This window comes from Panthera pardus, unplaced genomic scaffold (assembly GCF_024362965.1).
Source record: "Panthera pardus isolate Hobbes unplaced genomic scaffold, ASM2436296v1 HiC_scaffold_1, whole genome shotgun sequence".
Taxonomy (NCBI): Eukaryota; Metazoa; Chordata; class Mammalia; order Carnivora; family Felidae; genus Panthera; species Panthera pardus.
Genome location: NW_026526654.1, coordinates 68,392,574 through 68,417,693, shown reverse-complemented (window position 1 = coordinate 68,417,693; position 25,120 = coordinate 68,392,574). Strand labels below are relative to the sequence as shown.

The 25,120-nt window shown below is 35.4% G+C and overlaps 2 protein-coding genes across 3 annotated transcripts in view; one reads left to right on the top strand and one right to left on the bottom strand.

The window, feature by feature from the left end:
- RB1 (RB transcriptional corepressor 1) overlaps positions 1 to 25,120 on the bottom strand; it is a 171,815-nt gene that overhangs the window by 55,668 nt on the left and 91,027 nt on the right. The window lies entirely within an intron of this gene.
- LPAR6 (lysophosphatidic acid receptor 6) lies at positions 1,602 to 3,612 on the top strand. Its single transcript, XM_019447589.2, has 2 exons — positions 1,602 to 1,805; positions 2,045 to 3,612. Exon 2 carries the CDS (start codon positions 2,321 to 2,323, stop codon positions 3,353 to 3,355), a length of 1,035 nt encoding a protein of 344 aa, XP_019303134.1. The 5' UTR covers positions 1,602 to 1,805; positions 2,045 to 2,320; the 3' UTR covers positions 3,356 to 3,612.

Here is a 25,120-nt window from a genome sequence, read left to right as displayed (position 1 = left end):
AAATTTCCCAGTCAAAACAATAAAAAAAATAATACAATTCAGGCAGGATTCATCAACAAAAGTTGCTAAACTTAATTTTATAATTAAAAGGGTATTAAAACATATTATTGCAACATATTACTTTCAAATTGGTTAAGTAATTCAGGAAGGAAAAACAAATCACTCATAAATTCCCTAAATTTTCAAAATTGATACTTGGAAAGAGTTTTGCCCCAAACTGAACCAAACTAGAAAATATCAACAGTCAGCGTACCTGGGTAGCTCAGTCAGTTAAGCGTCCTACTTTGGCTCAGGTCTTGATCTCACAGACCCATGAGTTTGAGCCCTAACAGTAAGTTGGAGCCCAGCATAGCTCACTGCTGTCAGTGAAAAGCCTGATTCAGATTTTCTGTCCTCCTCTCTCTCTCCCTTCCCCAGCCCGTGCTAATGTAAATAATAAAAACATAAAAAAAAAAAAAAAGAAGAAAGAAAATAGCAACAGTAAAACATAACTGGATCTTAGCCTTTTCTGAAAAATGGTAATTTAGAACAAAAAAACCAAGTATGTGTCCAAAGGTTGTGTGGTATCTTCGATCCTGAAGGAAATATCATCTATATTCAATGACCCCCATCCTGCACATACTTTATTCCTCCAATTTCTTTGGACTTTAAAAAATGAGTATCCTTCAAATACAAATATATTCAGAAACAACTCATAGGAGCTTTTAAATGAAGTCAAAATCTGAACCATATTCCAATACAGTCAAAGTCATATTAAGAGGGGTAAGGTGTGGGCTAAGGGTAAGGAAAATAAAATTATGAACCTAAAATTTAGCCAAGTAGTATAACTTTTATTCTCCAAAACTTACTTCAATCAATTTAAGGAAGAAAAAAAGTTCATTTAAAAAGATGTAATTTAGCTCTGTGTGTAAAGAAGATTAATACCACACCAAATGTGAACATCCTTGAATGTATTCTTGGGGAAAGTGGTAATTTAAAAATTGAAAGTGTTCTAAAATATTAACTTAATTTTATGGGAAAGAGGAAAGAATGTTAGAAGATTCCTTCATCAAAAATAAAAGAGATTCAGGATTGGAGCCACTCACAATCACACCAATTAAATCTTGAGGAACAATTATGGCAAAGAGAAGCCAAGACTGGCAAAACCACCACTGGGCAGTCAAGTCCTTTTTATCCCTAAAGATTAAATTTCTCCTAAACACTTTTTTTAATGCTATATTAAGACACCACAAACAATTTAAATTTATAAGTATACACTCCTATACATTTCTTGAAAACAAAGTCACATTCCAAACACAAAAGCAATCAAATAAGAGAAAAACAGGTTTAATACTGATTTCTTTCTTAATTTTTACTACCAAATACAAAGAAATAAAAGAAAGGAAAGAAAGAAAACTCTTTGTGAGGTGGCTAGCATCCCAGAAGGCATTTCTGCATAAAAAGAGTTAAAGGGCAAAGGCTCAGCTAAACAGCCAGTGACCATTTGCAAACCTCCTAGGTACATTCCCAGCAGACACATTATCAGATTAAAGGAACTGCAAACAAACGGCTGAAACCTTTCTTTGTCCAAGCCCAGCCTCTTCTTCCTGTGATGTCATATTACAAATCTAGCGAGCCTTTCTTTTCCACTTCAGAGAAAGCCCATCTCACAATACATCTGGCAACGGAGGAAAGGCTTCAATTCAGCAAGAGCTAACACGCTTAGGAATTTATTTCGGAAACTTTAAAGACTCTTCTGCTTACTACCGTCTGGAATCCACTTCAGGAATACCAAAAAGGAAAACCTTATTTAAAAGGAGCAAGAAGTAAGTGAGACCAAACTGGGAATGTTTAAGTCTCTGAAACTCTGCACTGAAAAGCAAAAAAGATTGCTAACTTTAGCTTAAATATTCTGGAGCATAAAGAAACAGTTCTGAAATATTCACTTTGCCTACTGAAATGCAAGTTTACCAGAAGAGTAGTTTTATTCCTGTTTCAAAACACCGCTTTTCTTTAAATTTATAATCTAACAGGCTGGCTTCACTGACTACATTTCTTTTTAAAGTTGTTCGTGGGCTACCTAAACCCTGGATTCACGGATTTTCTGGAAATCAGAAAATGAGAGTATTTTCCTGTTGAAGAACCAAGTGGAAAATTTACAACAACGAATTTCATGTTTCCTGTCGAGATTTCGAAGAAAAAGGAAATATTTACAAAATCACCCAAAGATACAAGGAATTTGCAAATACTCCAGAGGTTATAAAGTGGTCACAATCTGAATACCAAAGAAAACTGCGGCAGACCAAAGGATTTAACACTGTAAACTGGACGTGCCTTTATAATGGTAAGCAATAACAGCTCCCAATGCTACTATGATGACTCCTTTAAGTACACTTTGTATGGCTGCATGTTTAGTATGGTATTTGTGCTTGGGTTAATATCTAACTGTGTTGCCATATACATTTTCATCTGCACCCTCAAAGTGCGAAATGAAACTACAACATACATGATTAACTTGGCAATGTCAGACTTGCTTTTCGTTTTTACTTTACCCTTCAGGATTTTTTACTTTGCAACCCAGAATTGGCCATTTGGAGATCAACTCTGTAAAATTTCAGTGATGCTATTCTATACCAACATGTATGGAAGCATTCTGTTCTTAACCTGTATTAGTGTCGATCGGTTTCTGGCAATCGTCTACCCATTTAAGTCAAAGACTCTAAGAACCAAACGAAATGCAAAAATCGTGTGTATTGCTGTGTGGCTAACTGTGATAGGAGGAAGTGCACCAGCAGTTTTTTTTCAGTCTACCCACTCTCAGGGTAACAATGCCTCAGAAGCCTGCTTTGAAAAATTTCCAGAAGCCACATGGAAAACGTATCTTTCAAGGATTGTAATTTTCATCGAAATAGTAGGATTTTTTATTCCTCTAATTTTAAATGTAACTTGTTCTAGTATGGTGCTAAGAACTTTAAATAAACCTGTTACATTAAGTAGAAGCAAAATAAACAAAACTAAAGTTTTAAAAATGATTTTTGTACATTTGGTCATATTCTGCTTCTGTTTCGTGCCTTACAACATCAATCTTATTTTATATTCTCTTATGAGAACACAAACATTTGTTAATTGCTCAGCAGTGACAGCAGTAAGGACTATGTACCCAATCACTCTCTGCATTGCTGTTTCAAACTGTTGCTTTGACCCTATAGTTTACTACTTCACATCGGACACGATTCAGAATTCAATAAAAATGAAAAACTGGTCTACTAGGAGAAGTGACTTTAGATTCTCTGAAGTTCACAGCACAGAGAACTTTATTCAACATAACCTACAGACCTTAAAAAGTAAGATATTTGACCATGAATCTACAATATAAGCTGCCTGAAATAAAACCGCTGGGACTTCACTGGGCACCTCTAAGTTCCTTCAACTGTGAAAAGTTTTCTTGGACAACTATTTCTCCGCCTTTGAAAGAAAATAAACATGTGGACATTTTAAAGTTATTAGTATAAAAAATTGTATTCAATGTGTTAACCATTAAAATGTATTCTATTCTGTATACATACCACTTTATTTTTCTGAGCCAGTTTGATCTGTTCCTTCCTCTTCATTAAAAAAATCCCTAAAAAAGTTGCTCAAAGTCTAAAAGTGACTATGATTTCAATCATGTGGTGACCATGTGCACTGTCTGAATTTCTTAGCAATTTTAAACTAAACGAAGTATAACATTAAATGTTTTAAAGTATTTAATATTTTTATTCAACATATATCTAATTTCTATTTCGATTTGAAGTGAAATAACTAATCATGTTTCTTGAACTGTAACATAAATGAGAAAGGAGAGTAATTTGAAAGAGTGTTTGGGGAGTGTTTTTGAAAAAACAGCTAAAAATGTCTTCTGTAGACTAACAACACACTAACGCTATTTGGGGATCTCTAACAGTTACACTTCCAGATAATATTTAGGATTTTGTCTTTGTAGGAAATTCATAAGAAGCATATGCTATCTCACTATATAGTATAATATGCTTTCAAATTGTTATTTTGATCCATTCACTGGATATAATAGCACTCAATTTCAAAATAATATACATCACCAAAATTGAGAGGGAAGAAACTAACAAAATTGTTGTTTTGCTAAGTCCATTAAGAAAATACTACTTGGAGGTACATTTTAAAGGCATATTTATGTCATAATAAGTAACTTGTATATTAAGTATTTTAAGTCAGAAACACCACAGATAGTAAGATAGTGAAATACAAGACTCGGCACTTAGAAAGTGATAAATAAATATATTACTTCCCTTCCCTCTTGACCATTTAAAGCCAAATATTGAACAGATGAAAATATTATTTCCAGTAGGCAAAGTGTTATTGTATGTCAATATAATTTATAAAGTAAAAACATAGATCCATAGGCAAAATGTTATTGTACGTCAATATAATTTATAAAGTAATATAGTTCCTTACGTACAAAGCAGGAAAACTACAGGGCCAAATTACTCAGTACAACTACATTCCATTTTCTTAAAGAAAAGGTATCAATTTGAGCTATAATTTAGCTATGAAGCACCAACTACACTAAAACTTTTTCATTTTCCAACATATTTTTTTCTTTCAAATTCAAGCAGTTCTCCAAAGTTAACTAAAAAGGAATACTTTTTATTTGAGAAAAATGCACATAATTAAATTCAGCATTCAGTCTACTTTTTACACCTAATCTTTCACATCCTGAATACAACTTTGGAAAAATACCCTTAAAATTTAAATTTGATTTTTGCTCTTCTCTGGGTTTGGGCTACAATGATTTCAGACAAATCATTGTCACTTGCTAAATAAGTAATCCATTTTCAATAAAATAACAGTGGGAGATTTTCTTTAGGTAGCCATGGTTTCCTTTAGATAAACCAAAAGCAAAACAAATCCTTAATGTCTTCAATTGGTCCTGTAGTACCTCTATTTGATATCACTCTTCAGAAAATAAATAGACCTAGTACTCTTGAAAAACAACTAGTGACTTAAAGATGTGGAACAAAGGGCAGGGAGGTTGTAACAGATTTCTCAGAAATTTTCTTGGCTGAAAGGTCTTGTGGGCAAGACCTCAAAGCATGGCTATTAGTTTAAAATACAAGCAAAAGAGTGATTAGATATTTGTTGTTTCTGTGATTACTGGAGAAATTTTTGTAACCCTCTTGTCAAGGGAAAGATGAATCAAAGTTTTGTAGGATTTTTCGCAAAGTAATACCTAACAGATAAAAATATTAGTTTTCTTATCAACAACTTCAAATCCTGGGTAAATCTCAACTACATGGAGAGAAAGCGTACTAAAGTTATTTTCCTTTTGTTAGCACTACACTGGTAAATTACATATTCTGAGAGTTTTCTCTTTTCTCTTTCTCCAAAAAACCTGTATTACTACAACTCTGAGAATTTTACTTTTTGTTACTCTAAGGTAACAGTGCCAAGCCCTCTCTCCCAAAGAACTGTACCCACTGTTTTCAACATCTCTATAAAAGAGTAGATGATTTAATCTTCTGTTCTACATTAATGCCCTTCAAAGGAACAGAAAATGAGAACATTTTTAAGGTGTAGAAAACAGCTCCCCAGGATCCTAATGATTGGTTCTAAACTCAGAAATGGCCTTTCCAGAGAAAATAACAACTAAATAACTAGTTTACCAAAAGAATGTACAAAAATATATACATAGTAAAAATAACATTTGTTCAAAATATTTAAAGAAACAGAAGACATTACTTTATCAAGGAGTTTTGACTTTATATTCTACACTCAAGATACTGAAAGTATCTTATATCTACACTTAAGATACTGAAAGTAAATTTAAGGTATAAATCTAAATTACAGATACTGGTATTTAAAGATTAATCACTCAGTTGAGGAATATAAAATGGAACATCAGCTAACTTCACATCCCCAACTGAGAAACATTTAATTCATGACTCATATCTAGCTGGCAAAGTCTGAAGCAATTGTTTTTTGGTTCTATAATTTTGGATCCCCAATGAATGAACCAGATACTTGAGACTTCTGTCAATATATTAAGTTACTATTGCCTAACAGAATCTTTACTACCTCCCAACACCCTTTTTTAGTGCTTGCATGTCAATCCAACCCCAGATGCAAGTAAGGGAAGATGTAACTTGGTGTTCTTAGTTGTGAATAAGTATATAGAAAATTTTATAAACAATGCTTACTAGTAGATGAATCTTAAGGCAATCCTAAGATACAATGTTTTTTAAAAAGCCCTTTTGGGCTGGAAATCAAATTATCCACTTATAACATGATTTCCAAGTAAAAGGGACTAATGGACAAACTTAAGGACCCAAAGTGTATTTGAAAAGACTAGAGTACTTAATGGTTGACAATGTTACTTAATTAGCAACATTTTCTACAGATCAACATATATACATCCTACTACAATCACTAATTCTCAAATACCTATTTAATCTTTCTCTTTAGCCTTTGTGCCTGATATCTACTACAGATTTTCTGACAGTCAATTTTATAAGAGTACAAAGAATCATCAGTTAAACGTGGCAATAGATCAGGATAATAAGAGTATGAAATTAAGTTCAGGCCAACTTCACCATTAAGCCTTCCCCTTTCCTCCTGCTCTCAAAAAAGATTTATTCCAATAAATCTTTAAAAGGGTATAAAATTAACTCTCATCACAGTGATTTAAAGTGCTGAAAGTGGTCACAAAGTCAGAATCTACGACACAGGACCCCAAAAGTAGAGATAATTCATGATTTTAATAATCATTTTCAAACTTAAACCTTGCCTTACTCATATAGAGTCAGCTAATAATTTTTGAAAATGATTAAAATTTAAGTAAAGAGTTAGAAAGTGGAAAAATATGTGTTATATACTTAAAGCCAAGTTACAGTTAAAAGCCATAGGGTGATAGTGCTAGTTCTGTTACTTTCCCATCAGAATGATTCCTGGTAAATTTGCAACTTAAAACTGAGAGAACCTGTAGGTCATTTGATACAACTACTTCACTTTAGGTTAAGGAAACTGAAGAATTAAAAGGTTAAGTAACTTGCATAAGGTCACAGAAAGGTACACTAAGGATAAGAACTTGGATTTCCTGTTTGTTTTTGACTCATCTATTTCTTTAACGGTGGCAAGGGAAGTAGCACATGGAAAGGCCCTGTGGTCTGGTATACTGAAAGAACTAAAAATCAAAGTGGCTGTAGATATAGGGCTGAGACCTTACATGTACTTATAGGCCATAATAAAATCTGAGGAAATGTGGAAAAAGCCCTGAAGGATTTCCCATTTAGGAGAGACAGGATCAGATATGCATTTCAACAAGATTCCTCTGATTAGAGGGTAGAGATGCATTTGTCTTCAACAAAAAGAAAAACAATCACAATAAGAAATAAATTTATTCGGTTTAAACTTAAAGAGTTGTTACCCTTTATTTTAATTATGTTTTTTACCTTATTAAAATGGTAAGAAATATTAAAATCATTTGAAATGATAGTGATGAAAGATGGGAAGAATATTTTAATGCCATCATTTTGCAAAATTAAATGAGCAGCCCTTGTGGAGAAACTGATACATATTCATACACTGTTCACGGGAATACAAAATGGTTTGATCTTTATGGATGGGAATGTGGCAATATCTCACACATCTCTCTCTCTCTCTCTCTCTCTCTCACACACACACACACACACACACACACACACACACTCTCTCTCTCTCTCTCTCTGTCACCCTTTGAGCCAGCATTCTCACTTCTAGGTATTTACCCTGAAGACATAATTTCAATAATGTAAAAATATATATGTACAAGGTACAGCACTATTTGAAATTATAAATATTGGTAACTACTACAAGTCCAAGCATAGAAGACTAGTTGAATAAAACTGTAGCACATATACAATGTAGTACCATGCAGCTGTAATGAAGAATAAGAAAGAGCTCTATGAACTGATATGGAGAGATTTCCAGAAAGCATTACATGAAAAAAGTTGTAAAAGAATACACATGGCATGCTACCTGTGGTATAACAAAAAAGCAAAATAAGAGGGCATACATATATTTGCTTATTTTTACAAAAAGAAACACAAGAAAGATAAACCAAAGAGCAAGGAGTAGGGGTGAGGAACAGCACAGACAGGATATTGAAAGCTATGACACTTAACTGAGTGTAAGACTTTGGGATGCATGTTAACATACATTAGGAATCAGAAACCCTTTTCTTCAAGGGTCAGATAGTAAAGATCTTAGGCCTGCAGGCTGTACAGTCCTGTTGCAACTTCTCAACTCTGCATTACTGCACAAAAGCAACCACAGACAATATGTAAGTGAATGAGTGTGGCTGTGTTCCAATAAAACTTTACAAAATGAAGTGGTTGCCTGTGGGCTGTATGTGCCACTTCTTGTTCCACATAGTCAAAAAACTAAAGCCAACAAGAAAGGGAAACAAGGAAAAAAAGACACCAATCATCCTAGAGCTACATCTGTATTAGTGCATGGCACATAATCGGTCTCCATCATCTGTTAAATGAATGAAACTTAAAGTTCTATTAAAAGATGGACATGAGTTCTAGTCAGGGTTTTCCTACAAACTAGTATAATTTTAATCATTTAGCCTATGTTGACCTCTTTATCTTAACTAAGGGTTTTGGACTAGAGAATATAAGGTCCATGCCACACCTCATGTCCTGTTTCTCATTCTTGTCAGTTATGATTTCATCCACTCCTTACTTTTAATAACCATTGTCGCCACTGTTACCGTGTTATATTGGGACTATATCGCAATATTCCCCAAAATATAATCCTGACGTACTCAATTCTGGAGCTTCTTTTCTGTCTCCCAATTAAGATTCCTCCTCATTGGTCTACTACATGTCCTGTGTTCATAACTCTCATCTTATTGACTCTAGACATGTAGGCACAAGACACACTACTTGCCCCACCCCCCACCAGTCAATAAAATTCACTCTGGCCCTGATAAAATCCTTTTCATCCTACAAGGCCCAGTTCAACTGCTAAACAAAATCTTTGATAATGCTTATTGTCTCTATCGCTTATTTGGTATTTTTGTTAACTGCCTTAGTTATCTCTTTACATGGTCTGATCTTCCTGATACCTCAAACTCCTTGAGGAAAGGGATTATGTTCTGTACTTCTTTGTATTCTCTATAGCATCTAATGTGGGTTGAAATAGAGGGGGTAGAGATTGGAAGGAGAGGGCTTAGAGTTAAGAACAAATTAAATATTATTTGCCCGTGCCAAAGATTAATTTTTTCCTTTCATGTTTCTATTTTTATTTTTTTAATTCCAGTATAGTTAACATACAGTGTTAAACCAGTGTCAGGTGTACAATGTAGTGATTTGAAGATTCATTTTTAATAATGAATATATTTACTTATATAGTACCTATGCTGGGTATTTATTAATGTAGTTCTAATAAATGTCCTATACCTACACACAAACATGTAAAGAAAGTAAAGACTGCCTCTTGTATCATCAAACCTATGTTTGGTTCACTTAATCCATCAAAAGCTCAAGGTAAAGAGGCAAATTATCCTTTGTCAATACTATAATACAAAAATTCAACTCTTGCAGCTATCACCATAAACTTGATTTATCAATCTTAAACTGTTACTGTTGAATCTCCACCTTGAGTGAGGTTATAGAGTTGTTAAAAGAAACCACTCTTCTTGACATTCTTTATGTATCTATAGATTTCTCTTTTGGAACAACTATCTAGGCCTGTTGTATCCTGGAGTTTTTCCCCATTTTTTTTTCTCTCTGCATTCCTGTTTCATTTTTAGCTCCCATAATTCACCTTTCTTGGATTTCTTTTTTACTTTGCTGAAGTATATTCTCTAGTAATTTTATTTCAAAAAGGATAGTCAAGAGGTAAATTTTCTGAGTCATTACATGTCTAAAAATTGTTTGATTTTACCCTCCTGTTTGACATGTAGGTCAGATACAGAATTCTAGGTCATCAGACATCCAGTACTCCTGCTAAGAACTTTGATGCTGATCTGGATCTCATTCCACTGTAAATAACTGACTTTTTTCTTGCTGGAGGCTTTTATAATTTTCTCATTACCTTTGGAATTCTGAATTATTCACCAAGATATATCCACACTCATTTATCCTGCTTGGATCTATGAATATTTTCCATTGAAAGCCTTCAGGCTTTTATTAGCTTTGGAAATTTTTCTTCTATTTTAATCTGGTCTTTCTTTTGGGAATGGATATTGAACTGAGGTTACCCAAAAAATACCAAAATAAGGGCAATATAACCTTGCAACACAATAATTTGATGCATTTTTAAGCAGAAATACATTTCCTATTCTTTTTTTTCCCCTTCAAATCTGTTATAGAAGTCTAGATTTACCTAATCTCCTGCTCTGTTTCTTTTGTAGGCACCATCAGGTAGCTGTAGGGGTGTGTGTGTGTGTGTGTGTGTGTGTACACAGAAGTTAGTGTGGAGCCAGACATGTACTTGTACAGACTGTGTACTGCACAAAAGCACAGGGCTTCAGCATAAAGTTTCATACCAAACCAGGGGTATCTGTATCCAGACGGGCATCTTTTTCCAATTCACTGGCACAGAGGAAGGTGCATTTTCCTGATTTTTATAGCCTCGCATGGCCTGAGGTAGGGGGGCCAGTCCAACTGTTCACGGACCAGTGTTCTCAAAATGTAGCAGCCAGACCAGCAACATCAGCATTGCCTGGAAACATGTTTGAAATATAAATTCTTGAACCTGACCCTAGAAACTTTGGTGGTGTGCCCAGGAATCTGTACCCTGTGTTTTTAAAAAGCCCTCCAGATGATTCTGATGCATGCTCAACTTTGAGGGCCACTGGCAGACAGTACTTTAAAAAACTCTCCTGATTACTGCCTTACTCTCTGTATCTGCTACTTTGAGCTTGGAGGCTCAAACTCCCACTTCTACCAGACCCTCTTCTGTATGTATTCAGAGCTGTAGTTTTCTCTACTTTGTTGTATCCATCAGTACACTCCTCATTTACTTTTTATCCTCAAAACTGAATCAACCCAACTTCTCTCCATAGATTTTCTACTTTATAGTCTCAATACTACAGGATTTCACCCCAATGTGTGTTTTTTGTTTCTTTTCTGTAACTTCTGGAGGGGTTTGGGGGGAGAAAGGAGGTAAAGGTGTATGGTCAGTTTGCTATTTTGAACCAGAAATATTCTCATTTTTAAAACTATGCACAATGTAAGTTACACAAGAAAAAGTTATACAACTTACTGGTTTACTGCTGCTAAAAAATAACATGCAAAGGGCTTTTTCATCAAAGTGTAGCAAATCCTTGTATCATGAACAATATAACTTTCAACTTATTTTCTTTAAAAAATATTTTAAACCAATTATTAATTGTTAGATCATAGTTTAATAGGTCATAAAAACCTATGAATCACTTTATTATAATTCTTTATTTTAAAATAAAGAACTCTTATTTAATTACAGGAGTACAAAATATTCACATTGGACTAAAATTTAGGCTTCCCAGGGAAAGGATTTTATGTATAGTACTTGTCAAAAGAAGTTTATTCAAATAAAAATGAATATTGAAACAGAGTGCTAGGAATTATACCTTTTGGAATGTATATTACATATGTGATTTTTGCTGATGGCCAACATAACTGGTTTCAAAACTGTTGGGCAAAAAATGCTACATTTTGTGTTGTGATCTCTTAAGACTTCTTTAGACTGACACACACATAATTTTGATATAATCTTAGCTACTTAAGAGAAGGAAAAATATGGGCATGTATTCAAAAATAGGGACGATGATAAATGGTCTGTAAGAGATTGTAGAAAAAGTTGTTGTTCCTACAGAAATAATTACAAAGGTCAGATATATCATTTTTGCATTATCATGGCAATCTCCATCCACCCAGGCCATTTATTCTTCATTTGAAACTGGACTGTGGGAAAGTTTATTTTCAGAAGACTTTAAATATGTGAGTTAGATCCTAAAAGTACATAGTACTGAAAGTGTGCAGTATGCCTGCTACAAAGATAATTAAAAAAATGTAAACTTTTGCACTATTATTATTATTGGAGAGAGCATGCATGTGCAAGCTGGGGAGAGGGGGAGAGGAAGGGAGGGAGGGAGGGAGGGAGAGGGAGGGAGAGAGAGAGAGAGAGAAAGAGAGAATCCCAAGCAGGCCACACATTCAGCACCAAGCCCGAAGCGGGGCTCAATCCCACGACTCTGGGATCACAAACTGAGCTGAAATCAAGAGTCAGATGCTCAACTGACAGAGCAACCAAGGTGTTCTGCAGGAGTGTATATATATATTTTTTAATGTTTTATGTATTTTTGAGACAGAGAGAGACAGAGCATGAATGGGGGAGGGTCAGAGAGAGGGAGACACAGATTCTGAAACAGGCTCCAGGCTCTGAGCTATCAGCACAGAGCCCGACGCGGGGCTCGAACCCATGGACCGCGAGATCATGACCTAAGCCGAAGTCGGCCGCTTAACCGACTGAGCCACCCAGGCGCCCCCAGGAGTGTATATTTTTAAGAAAAAGTTGGTATTTTCAAGATCTTAGTATTGGATTAGGGAATCCAATGTTAATTTTTGTTTAGGACTCATGTATTAGTAAAAGATGAGTCATTTTACTTTTCCACCTTTCTCATTTTTACTGTTTAAAAGAAAAAAAACAAAATGACAAACTTAAGTTATAGAAACTAGTGTTACTTAGTATGTAAATGAAAACTTTTAGGTAATTATCTTAAAACATAGAAAGGGCAAGATAATGATCAGATATTAACAAAAATAACAAGTTTTTATTAATTTATTAGTAAGGATATAAATTACCAGATATTAAACTCCAAAAAGGAAATAAACTTAAATAAAAGATAGCAAGACAGATTTATGTTAGACTTTGAAAAATTCTTAGAGTATTATCAAATCTTAAAGAGAAATTATCTTTTATACTTTAACAGAGGCAAGAAACACTGAAACTCAGCAAAAAGAAAAAAATTTTTTTTGGAAGAGAAACAAATCCAGCTGTTTCCTACTCTACATTCCCTTATGTTCTAAATCCACACTTATAGAAAGACACCATAGATACTTCTGATATTTGGCTACTGCTGACAATAAGTAAATTAGTAAAACCACAGACACAAGGGCTACTGACATGCATTTTGTTTTTTGTTGTTGTTGTTGTTTTTCTGACATGCATTTTGAAACAGACTAGATTGTGACAGTTCAGAGTTCTAAAAACATACCATAAATATTTGGAAAAGATAAATGTCAAAGAGTTGGTTCTATTTTATTATGAAAAGTAACTGAGCTTAGATGATTTAGGAGTAAACGTCCTAGAGTGTTTCCAAAATTTTACTCAACTTATTATTATTAATAGCCTCTTATTTTTCTGGAGGAATTTAGAAACTGTATTAATTGAAATACATATCTCATAAGGTATTTCTAGTTTTTGTTGTTTTCATATCCAGATTCCAGAACCCTTCCTCAGTATTATAGTCAGGATATGACTATAAGCTTAGAAACTGAAAATTCTAAGATTATATTCAAGCAATTTTCTAGCGTCATGACCTTGCAGAAGACGCTCTGAACAACAGTACAATTGCTTCCATGTCCACAGGTTAATAAGTACAGAGGATCTTTCTGAGCTATTCTTCTACAATTGCTATCTCCCTTCTTGTTTGTACTTGAATAATGAACTAACACTGCCCTTGGGTAATTACTGACATGATTCATACCTAAAGCAATATGACAAATTCCAACTGCAGTATAATAGTGAACACTGCCCACATTAACAATGCTGGAGTTCAGTTACACCTTTTTCCCTCTGAACTTTTTCCACTTTGAAAAGGCAATGGGGAGGGCAGCGCCTCAGGAGAAAAGCTCTACATACATTTCGTAAGTGAGGATAAACAGATCTAATACTGTTTAACTGTATTCTCAGTTCTCTGTTCTTAAAAAAAAATCACTGTATAGAAGAAAGGGAATGAAGGAAACTAACAATTGTGCTGTTTCTAAAATATACCACTCTCATAAATGTTCATTTACTCTGTACATTAACTCTGAAAGATAAATATTATTATCCCTGTTTTATAGACAAGGAAACCTGAGATGCAGTGACATAACTTGTTCAGAATCACACCAAAGTGAGTTATATAGTATCTCTGAAGCTTAGCTTTCCTTATCTGTAAACTAGGGATAGTTTCATTTACCTTCTGTGAAAATTAACTGAGAGCTGGTAACTCCAAAGCCCAGGTTCCTCCCACTACAGCAGAGTGACACAGAAAGAAAGATACAAACACAAATAAAACATGAATAAAGAAACTAATCACAACACTCAATATATCCAACAATAAACTAATACACACCATAAGACAGCACAGAGGTTAAGAGCACAGTCTCCGGGACCAGAGAGCCCAAGTTAAAATTCTGTCTCTGTCATCAACTTAGTTTTGCGGACCTGCAATATAATGAATTCCAACTGCAGTATAACAGCAAACACTGCCCACATTTAACAATGCTGGAGTTCAGTGACACCTTATAAGGAAAAGGTTCTCAATTTTTCTGTGCCTTAGTTTCCTCACCTGTGAAATAGTGATAATGACAGCATCTATTTCACAGAGTTTACAAAGCAAATGAGTTAACACATTTCAGCACTTTTAATAGTGCCAGTAAGAGCACACACGCAAGTATTATCTGTTATGATTTCTACACTGAAATGTTAAATGCATAAGTGAGGATCATTTTGATGCAGGTCTGTATGTGATCAGGAAAAATTCTAAAGAATTAAGCCAGTGATGAGCTTTTTAAAAGCACTGCTTCCTAAAGCAAGTTTCTATGACGTACACTTAAGAGACATTTCTGAGTTGTTGATTTTTTTTTAACGTCCCCAGATTTCTTTAGTCCCTTGTGCCAATTCATGAACAAGTAAAATGTACAATATTGACAATAGGGGAGAAGAAAGAGAAACATGAATGGGCAAGTCTCTTCCAAAGTGAACTCTAGCCATTACTCGTGTGTGTCAGAGTGTTCTAAAGATTAAAGAAGGAGGCAAATGCAGAGAGAAAAGAATAAACTACACGGTCAAACATGGGATGCAAGACTAGAAGGCACTTAAGTGAAGGTTTAGGCAAGGAAAGATTTTATGTTTAAGACCATAAATAGATCTGGATCAAGAACAAGAACTCAAGCTCACATCAGCATTTAGTACAGGAGAATACTTGCATTGATTGCTAACAGTCATCTAAGTTACATTGGATTTTCCATTTACTGTTTTTTAACATATGAGGAACAATATAAAAAACCATTTAATGCTTCACTGATTCTTAACTATGAAGAAATAGAATTATTTTACTAAATTGAGCTTATATTCTTAGATATTTTTAAGCAATCATCTATTCACATTTCAGTGAATAATTATTCAGATGCACTAAGTATCCTTATCTTTGTGGTTTTTCTGGAAATCTATATTTTTTATTTCTCTCTAGAGAACTAATAGAAAACAAGGCCGCTATCAAAAATTTTATTTCTAAGATACTGCATTTCTTTACTTTCCCTTTTCAGGCTCTACATTTGTTCACTCTTATAGAAGACAACAGGCATACCTGGAATCTTTTATTAAAAACTGAGAGAAAACTCAGTTCTAATATTTCGGTCTATTAAAAACAGATTTAGCTTTCCATTTTACCTCATTTTTATCCCTCTCTTCAATCTCCTTGAAGGTTGATCCAAATCCCTAATGTTATCAACCCTAAATTATTATGGATTCTAGTAACATATTATATTAAAACCACAGGGCACCTGGGTGGCTCAGTCTGTTAAGCATCTGACTCTCGATTTCAGCTCAGGTTATGATCTCACAGTCATGAGACCCAGCCCCGCATCAGCCCCAGGCTGGGCATGGAGACTGCTTAAGATTCTCTCTCTCTCCCTTTCCCTCTACCCCTCCCCAACTCACATGTGCTCAAGCGCGCATGTGCAATCTCTGTCTCAAAAGCAAAAAAAAAAAAAAAAAGACCAGGGACCATTTCCCATGTCATTACATATTTCACAGGGACAAGTACAATTCCTTTAAAATATCTGATGTACAGAATACCCAGGTATGGCCCAAACAGAATTGGGAAAATATGAGCTGAAGGAGTATAGGGAAATGAGATCACTATGTAACCTTTTTATGAAAGAAAACTTCCTTCAATATTTAATAAATTATGAAGCAATCTAAAGGAATATGAATATACACTCAGTATTAGCAAATAATTATTAATATTTAAATGGTTTTATAGAAACAAAATATCTGAGCTAGAAGGAGGGAAATATTTTGGTCTATCTCAATTTACAAAGCACGACACTAAAACAAAAACATTAACTTGCACATGGAAGAGTTAGAACATAAAGCCAGGTCATCTGATTCCACGTCCCACTTTAGGCAGGCTATCTCTCACTGGATAAGTGTGGTTTGCTCCACAGATGAAAGAGTTATCTGGCTATGGTAACTGTTTGAGGAATAGTAGGAGTAAGGCTAGGAAAGGCCAGATTACCACAACCAGGGAAAAGAGGTTAAATTTTTCTGAATGGCAATAGGGAGCTATTATTGGTTCCTACACTGGGGCGTGGCATGAATAAGTATTTAGGGATATTAACTTGGCACCAAAGTTTAAATGGAGGTTAGTGGCAGAGCTGGGAGACCAAACAGGAGCATATAATAAATTAAATGTAAGAAATAAAATATCTAAGGAAATTTAAATGAAAATAAGATTTTAAAAATAGTAAGATGAATCTAAGAGACATGTACAATTTCTTTAAATTTTCAAGATTCTGTATTTAACTATAGAGAAAAAGGAAGGAAGGAATACTCAGTCTTTAAGCCTGGATGACTTGAAAAGTAATGTAAAAATACAGATTGGTAAGAACAGTTGTATTTAGAACAAAATAAAATAATTTCAGTTTTGAATAATGAAGTCAAGTCTCTTAAATCTTAAAAGACTACTAGTTATGGGAGTTAAGGGCAAGAAATTAGGAACACACTGGGTCAGAGTGAGAAAGGTTAAAGCCTTAGGTATATGTTCAGAAAGAATCAGATTTTCAAAAATTAAAATGTTTTCTCTTAACCGGCAAAGAAAAAGTAAATATATGGTTATTTTAAGTAACTCATGAAGTGCTTTTAAAAACCCAACATATGGAAGTTCTAGCGTCAGCAATCAGACAACAAAAGGAAATCAAAGGCATCAGAACTGGCAAAGATGAAGTCAAGCTTTCACTTTTTGCAGATGACATGATACTATACATGGAAAACCCGATATACTCCACCAGAAGTCTGCTAGAACTGATACATGAGTTTAGCAAAGTTGCAGGACACAAAATTAATGTATAGAAATCGGTTGCATTCCTATACACTAATAATGAAGCAACAGAAAGACAAATAAAAAAACTGATCCCATTCACAACTGTGCCAAGAATCATAAAATACCTAGGAATAAACCTAACCAAAGATGTAAAAGATCTGTATGCTGAAAACTACAGAAAGCTTATGAAAGAAATTGAAGAAGATAAAAAGAAATGGAAAAACATTCCATGCTCATGGATTAGAAGAATAAATATTGTTAAAATGTCAATCCTACCCAAAGCTATCTACATGACATTCAATGCAATCCCAACAAAAATTGCACCAGCATTCTTCCCAAAGCTAGAACAAGCAATCCTAAAATTTCTATGGAACCACAAAAGACCCCGAACAGCCAAAGTAATATTGAAGAAGAAGACCAAAGTGGGAGGCATCACAATCCCAGACTTTAGCCTCTACTACAAAGCTGTAATCATCAAGACAGCATGGTATTGGCACAAAAACAGACACACAGACCAATGGAATAGAATAGAAACCCCAGAACTAGACCCACAAAAGTATGGCCAACCAATCTTTGACAAAGCAGGAAAGAATATCCAACGGAAAAAAGACAGTCTCTTTAACAAATGGTGGTGGGAGAATTGGACAACAACATGCAGAAGGATGAAACTAGACCACTTTCTTACACCATTCACAACAATAAGCTCAACATGGATGAAGGACCTGAATGTGAGACAGGAAACCATCAAAACCCTAGAGGAGAAAGCAGGAAAAAACCTCTCTGACCTCAGCTGCATCAATTTCTTACTTGACACATCTCCAAAGGCAAGAGAATTAAAAGCAAAAATGAACTATTGGGACCTCATCAAGATAAACAGCTTCTGCCCTGCAAAGGAAACAACCAACAAAACTAAAAGGCAATTGACGGAATGGGAAAAGATATTTGCAAATGACATATCGGACAAAGGGCTAGTATCCAAAATCTATAAAGAACTCCCCAAACTCCACACCCAAAAAAACAAATAATCCAGTGAAGAAATGGGCAGAAGACATAAATAGACACTTCTCTAAAGAAGACATCCAGGTGGCCAAAAGGCACATAAAAAGATGCTCAACGTCACTCATCATCAGGGAAATGCAAATCAAAACCACATTGAGATATCACCTCACGCTGGTCAGAGTGGCTAAAATGAACAAATCAGGAGACTATAGATGCTGGAGAGGATGTGGAGAAACGGGAACCCTCTTGCACTGTTGGTGGGAATGCAAACTGGTGCAGCCGCTCTGGAAAACAGTGTGGAGGTTCCTCAAAAAATTAAAAATAGATCTACCCTATGACTCAGCAATAACACTGCTAGGAATTTACCCTAGGGATACAGGAGTGCTGATGCATAGGGGCACTTGTACCCCAATGTTTACAGCAGCACTTTCAACAATAGCCAAATTATGGAAACAGCCTAAATGTTTATCAACTGATTAATGGATAAAGAAGTTGTGGTTTATATATACAATGGAATACTACTTGGCAGTGAGAAAGAATGAAATCTGGCCTTTTGTAGCAATGTGGACGGAACTGGAGAGTGTGATGCTAAGTGAAATAAGTCAGGCAGAGAAAGACAGATACCATATGTTTTCACTCATATGTGGATCCTGAGAAACTCAACAGAAGACCAGGGGGAGGAGAGGGGGGGAAAAAATTACAGAGAGGGAAGGAGGCAAACCATAAGAGACTCTTAAATACTGAGAATAAACTGAGGGTTGATGGGGGGTGGGGAGGAGGGGAAAGTGGGTGATGGGCATTGAGGAGGGCACCTGTTGGGATGAGCACTGGGTGTTGTAGTGAAACCGTTTGACAATAAATTTCATATTAATAAAATACACAAGATTTCAAAGATTTAGAATGGAAAAATTAAAAAAAACCCCATAGAATATTTTCCATTATAGTAGCATGGCTGTTATATAAATATAATACATGGCATCTTAGTATTTCATTATCCTTACCCATATTTTTAGAAAAGAGTTCTATATGACTTAATCATTATCTTACAGTTCACTCACTTTGCTGAGACACAGCTCTCAGAAAAATGTACCTCTTTTAAAAAAACAATGTCTTGTGGTAAATACTAAAACCTTTGTGTAAAGTGCATGAGAGGTTAATGATCTACCATACAAATATAGAACAGATATCCTTTTTGGCTTTTTCAGAGCCACAGGCTTTTCTGCCTTTTGTGTTCACTTCCTGTCAAGTTTGGCAGTTCAAAAGAAGCTTAAAAATTTGTTTGTAAGTTTGTTATCAAATTGGAACTCTAAAAATATAAGCCATTCATTATAACTATACTGCTATGTAAAACAGGCTTTCATTTAAAGTTTGGAAAAATAATAAAAAAAGAAATACTTTAAGTTTTTTCTTATGTAAAAGTTGTGTAACTGAAGAAAGAAATCCACTAATGTTTGGTGACTAAAGAAAAGTAGTACCACAGAATCCATTGTAATGAGTCAGCTATATTTAACAACAATTAAAGGATACTTAACTTTCTTGGGACTTATTAAAAGTAAAACAATAGCTAATAACTAGTACTTCTATGATCTCCATATAAGTACCCCTTCATAGCAGTATTATTCAGAAGATATGATGTATTTAATATAGGAAAACAGAAATAAAATATTTAGGGTATCCTAAATATTCTTTAAGCAGGCATATTTGTAAAAATGTTATCAGTAAATACTACGCATAACTCTTTCAGTCATGATGACGAAGTAACAAATAGGACTTGTCTTCAACAACTCCAAAATTGAACTACATAAATGAAACAATTGTTTTCTGACACTGAACAATAGGCAGCAAAGGACAGTAATCCCAGAGAGAAAGAAAACAAATGGTAAGCCTGACCGCTGCCTCAGTTTACTGCATGGAGAGAATTCCCAGGCTACAACACAAGGAGAAGACACTGAAATAAAACCCAAAGGTCCCTCTCACAGAACTGAAGATTCAGTTCTGAATCAGAACTGAGAATTCAAGGAAGCCAAAGTAGCTAAAATTAGCTGGGCAGAATACCAGAGAAGGGAGAGTTACACAGAAAGGAAAGAGGTGCAAAGAGAGAGCTCCAGAGATCTGCAGAGGGTTAGTCTCAAGTCTTCTTCAGAGGAGAACCCGTCAGTGCATACAAACTACTGAAGCCAAAGAAAAAGCCAGTGGGAAAAGCAGAACCATTCCTGAAGCTGACACAGGTCCAGGAAGAATTCTGATTTCTACCACCCAAAGTGGAAAAACCTATTTAATACATGGAACATGAGGTAGAGTACTCAGAAGGGTGTTACAGATTAGTCATAAATTAAAGACTGCTCTGGCTTTGTCTAAAAACAACAATAACAAAAGCCTTGAAAAGGGTCAAATTATTTTCAAGAAACTAAACTGTGTACCAAAACACAATTCAAGCACAGTGAAAGGAGTATGAAAGTATCTAGGACTCCATAAGGTAAAGCTCACAAAGTCTGGTATCTGATAAGAAATTACAAAGCAGACAAAGAAAAGCAGGGAAATATTAAAAAGGAGAAGTATCAGTCAATAGAAACTGACCTAAAATACAGAGATGCTAGAATATGTAGGCAGGGACTTTAAAAGTTATTCTAACTATATTCTACATGATCAAGAAAATCAAAGAAAGCCCAAACATGTTTTTCCCCATTACATTAAAGAGAGTTTATAAGACATAAAAAAAGATTCAAATAAAACCTCAAGATGATAAATACAGTGTCTGAGATTAAAAGTGCAATAGATGGAATGGCAGATTAGACATTCAGAAGAAAAAATTAATGAACTTGAAGATATAGCTATAGAAACTATCTAAAATGAACAACAAAACACCTGGGGGAAAAAACAAACAAACAAAAACAAGAACAAAATAGAAGATCAGTGAGCTGTGAGACAACTTCAAGTCACCTAATATATTTATGACTGGAATCCCTGAAGGGAGGGGTGGGAGGAGTCAACTAAAATATTTTAAGATAATAATAGATAAAAATTTCCAAATTTGATGAAACCTATAAAGTCCACATATCCAACAACTTTAAGCAAGTGAAACATGAAGAAAATGAAACCAAAGCACACACAGACCTACCTTAAGAAACAAGAAAAAGCTCAAATAAACTATCTTCTAAATATAAGACCTAAATATAAGACCTGAAACCATAAAACTCTGAGAAGAAAATAAAGGCAGTAATTTCTCTGATAGTGGCCATTGCAACATTTTTGTGGCTATGTTTCCTAAGGCAAGGAAAACAAAAGCTAAAATAAACTGTTATGACTGCATGAAAATAAAAAGTTTCTGCACAGGGAAGAAAATAATCATCAATACAAAAGGGCAGGCTGGTGAATGGGAGAAGATATGTGCAAATGACATACTCAAGGAGTTAGTATTCAAAATACATAAATATTCAAAATACATAAATATTCAAAATACATACAACTCAACACTAAAAAAAAAATATGAATCAAAAATGGGTAGATGATTTGAATAGACATTTTTCCAAAGAAGACATAGAGCCAACAGATACATGAAAACATGCTCAACCAGTATTCATCAGGGAAATGCAAATCAAAACTACAATGAGCTATCACCTTACACCTGTCAGAATGACGATTCGAAAAGACAATAGTTGACCAGTGGCCTTATGGATAAGATAAACAGTCAATCAACTCATATCTTATATGCTATATACATTATATACCGTATTCTTACAATAAAGCAAGCTAGAAAAAATGTTATTAGGAAAATTATACAGAAAGGAAAATACAGTATCTATAATAGTGCACTATATGTACAGAAAAACATCTGGGTATAAGTGGACCCATTCATTTCAAAGTCTTCTGTTCAAGAGTCAATTCAACTGTACACATTGCCTATAAGAAATCTACTTTAAGTATAAAGACACAAATAGGTTAAAAGTAAAAGGATGGGATAAATATGCCAAGCTTGTATTAATGAAAAGAAAGCTGGAGTGGTTTTACTAATATCAGACAAAGCAGTTTTCAGAGCAAAGAATATTACCAGTGATAAAAGGGGTCATCTCATAATAATTAAGGTGTAGATTCATCAAGAAGACATTATAATTCTAATTGTTTATGCACCTAAATTCTATATGTAAGACAATAAACTAGGTTTTGTTAAAGAGATTATTTAAAAATTAAGACAGGGGCTTTTAATTTTTCGGAACTCTCTAACCCTCTGCCTCTCCTAGAACCTCTTATCTCAAGGTCACTTCCTTCAAGTATTGAAGACTTTGGTCCCTAGTCCACACTCGTCCTAACACATGTCCTGGGTGACTTCACTGTTCACTCAGCCTCTTGGTTCCTTGACCACCTCATTTCCAGTGGTGTTCATGTGCATTCCAACTCATTTATGCATTCCTAAGTTTATTTCTTAGAATACAGTAAACTATGCAGAAATGTTCTAGCTCTGGAATATGAAGTTGAAATCTCTTTCTATTAAATTTCATTAAAAGAGGTTTCTTTTTTTTTTTTTTTTTTTTAATTTTTTTTTCAACGTTTTTTATTTATTTTTGGGACAGAGAGAGACAGAGCATGAACGGGGGAGGGGCAGAGAGAGAGGGAGACACAGAATCGGAAACAGGCTCCAGGCTCCGAGCCATCAGCCCAGAGCCTGACGCGGGGCTCGAACTCACGGACCATGAGATCGTGACCTGGCTGAAGTCGGACGCTTAACCGACTGCGCCACCCAGGCGCCCCAAAAGAGGTTTCTTAAAACCTCCACTTTCTCCATCAGCCTCCTATCTCTTCTATGCAACTGAAACTACTAAACTTACCACTTTAATCACTCTGACCAACTTCCTCACTTTATTTGCCCCATTATCAGTCTACCACATCTGTGTTGGCAAACCCTAATATCCTGGGTCAATCTAGCTGTTGGTCTTTTCTAATCCTACATCTAGTTGCTAGGTGGTGCTGGAAAAAATCATGCCACCACAAAGAGTTGGGGTGGCACTACAAATTTAAAATTTCTACCTTCAAAATTTCCTTCAGTGCTGCTAGGTAATCCTCTTATCTTTCATCACTCAGTTCTATTATTCTCCTCAGCAACAATTTCAAATTGTATGCACTCTCCTCAAACTTCTGACTATACTACTTTGGACTCCCTTCTACCCTCTATCAACTCATCCTCAGCAAACTACTCAGCTCTATTTTATATATAAAAATAAAGCCATCAAATGGAAACTTCCTCATTTTCTGCCATGGCACCCACATACCAACCTTACTGGTAACTGCTTCCGTTCTTTCCATTTTGCCACACGATATTTGCCATCCCACCTTGCTTCCCTTTTAATTTTTTTTTTAGTATTTATTTTTGAGAGAGGGGGGGGGGGAGAGAGAGAGAGAGAGAGTGAGTGTGGGGGAGAGGCAGAGAGAGAGAGGGAGACACAGAATCTGAAGCAGGTTCCAGGCTCTGAGCTTCCAGCACAGAGCCTGACATGGGGCTTGAACCCATGAACCATGAGATCATGACCTGAGCCGGTCAGATGTTTAACTGACTGAGCCACCCAGATGTCCACCCTGCCTCTCTTCAAACAAGACATGACACCTATTCAAGGGAGCCCCTTGAATCTGGACAGGACCTGTGATTCCTCTCACCAACAGAATACAGCTTTCAGCTACAGTTCTTTCAGAAGCTTCTTGGAAGCCAGCTGCTATGTAAGACAAATGACTACCCTAAAACCAAAATGCTGTGAGATGCCACCTGGAGTAGGGAAAATAGAAAGGAGGAAAGAAAAGGTGACCATGTATGAGGGGCAGCCAGGCGCCAGACTTGTGAGTTAAGAAGCACGTGGAGGTGGATCTTGCCCCTGATACCACACCGTCAGGAATGAACTGCCCAGTCAAACTCTTCCTAAATCCCTGACCCACAGAATCATGAGCAAAATAAAACGGGTGTTTTAACCCACTAATGTGTCATCCAGCAACTTCAGAACACTCCTAGTGACTCTATTCCATCAACATTTAATCCTACCTTTCCCATCTTGAAAAATAATCTTCCCTCCACCTCACACACTTGGCAGCTGTATCTTTATTTCCCTTCACAGACAAGACTCTCATAAAAGTTATCTACAATCCCTGTCTCCACTTTATCTCTCATTCACATCTCTTCAAAATTCCACTGCAACCTACTCCTGCCTCTACCACTTCTATTAACAGTCCTTGCTACCATCACCAGTGGCCTTGTTGCCCAAACGAATGAATACTTTTCAGTTCTTACTGGCTGCTCCTATAGTATCTGAAACAGCAACCACTGACTCAGACCTTGTAATGTCTTTCCCTTTATGACACCACTTCTGATTTTCCTCTTATCTCTCTAGCTGTTCTATTTCAATCTCTTTTGTAGGCTTCTCTTTTCTGTCTAGCTCTTAAATGTCAGAGAGCCTCAGGATTCTATCTTTAGCCACCTTCTCTTCTTAGACAGCAGTCCCCCTCAACTGCAGTTTTGCTTTCTATGGTTTCAATTACCCAGTCAACTGCAGCATAGAAGCAGAAGATTCTCCTTGTAGGGTATGATCGGACAGTCAGTAGGAGCCTAAATTCACCTCACTTCCATCACATAGGCATTTTATCATCTCACATCATCACAAGAATAAGGGTGACTATAATACAATAAAATACTTTGAGACAGACCACACAAATTTTAGAGTATATTGTTACAATTGTTCTATTTTATTTTTTGTTGTTGTTAATCTCTTACTATGCCTACTAATACTAAATTAACTTTATCACAGGTAT

Coding starts and splice junctions, on each gene's coding strand:
- LPAR6 (XM_019447589.2), top strand. CDS start 2,321: ATGGTAAGCAATAACAGCTCCCAATGCTACTATGATGACTCCTTTAAG.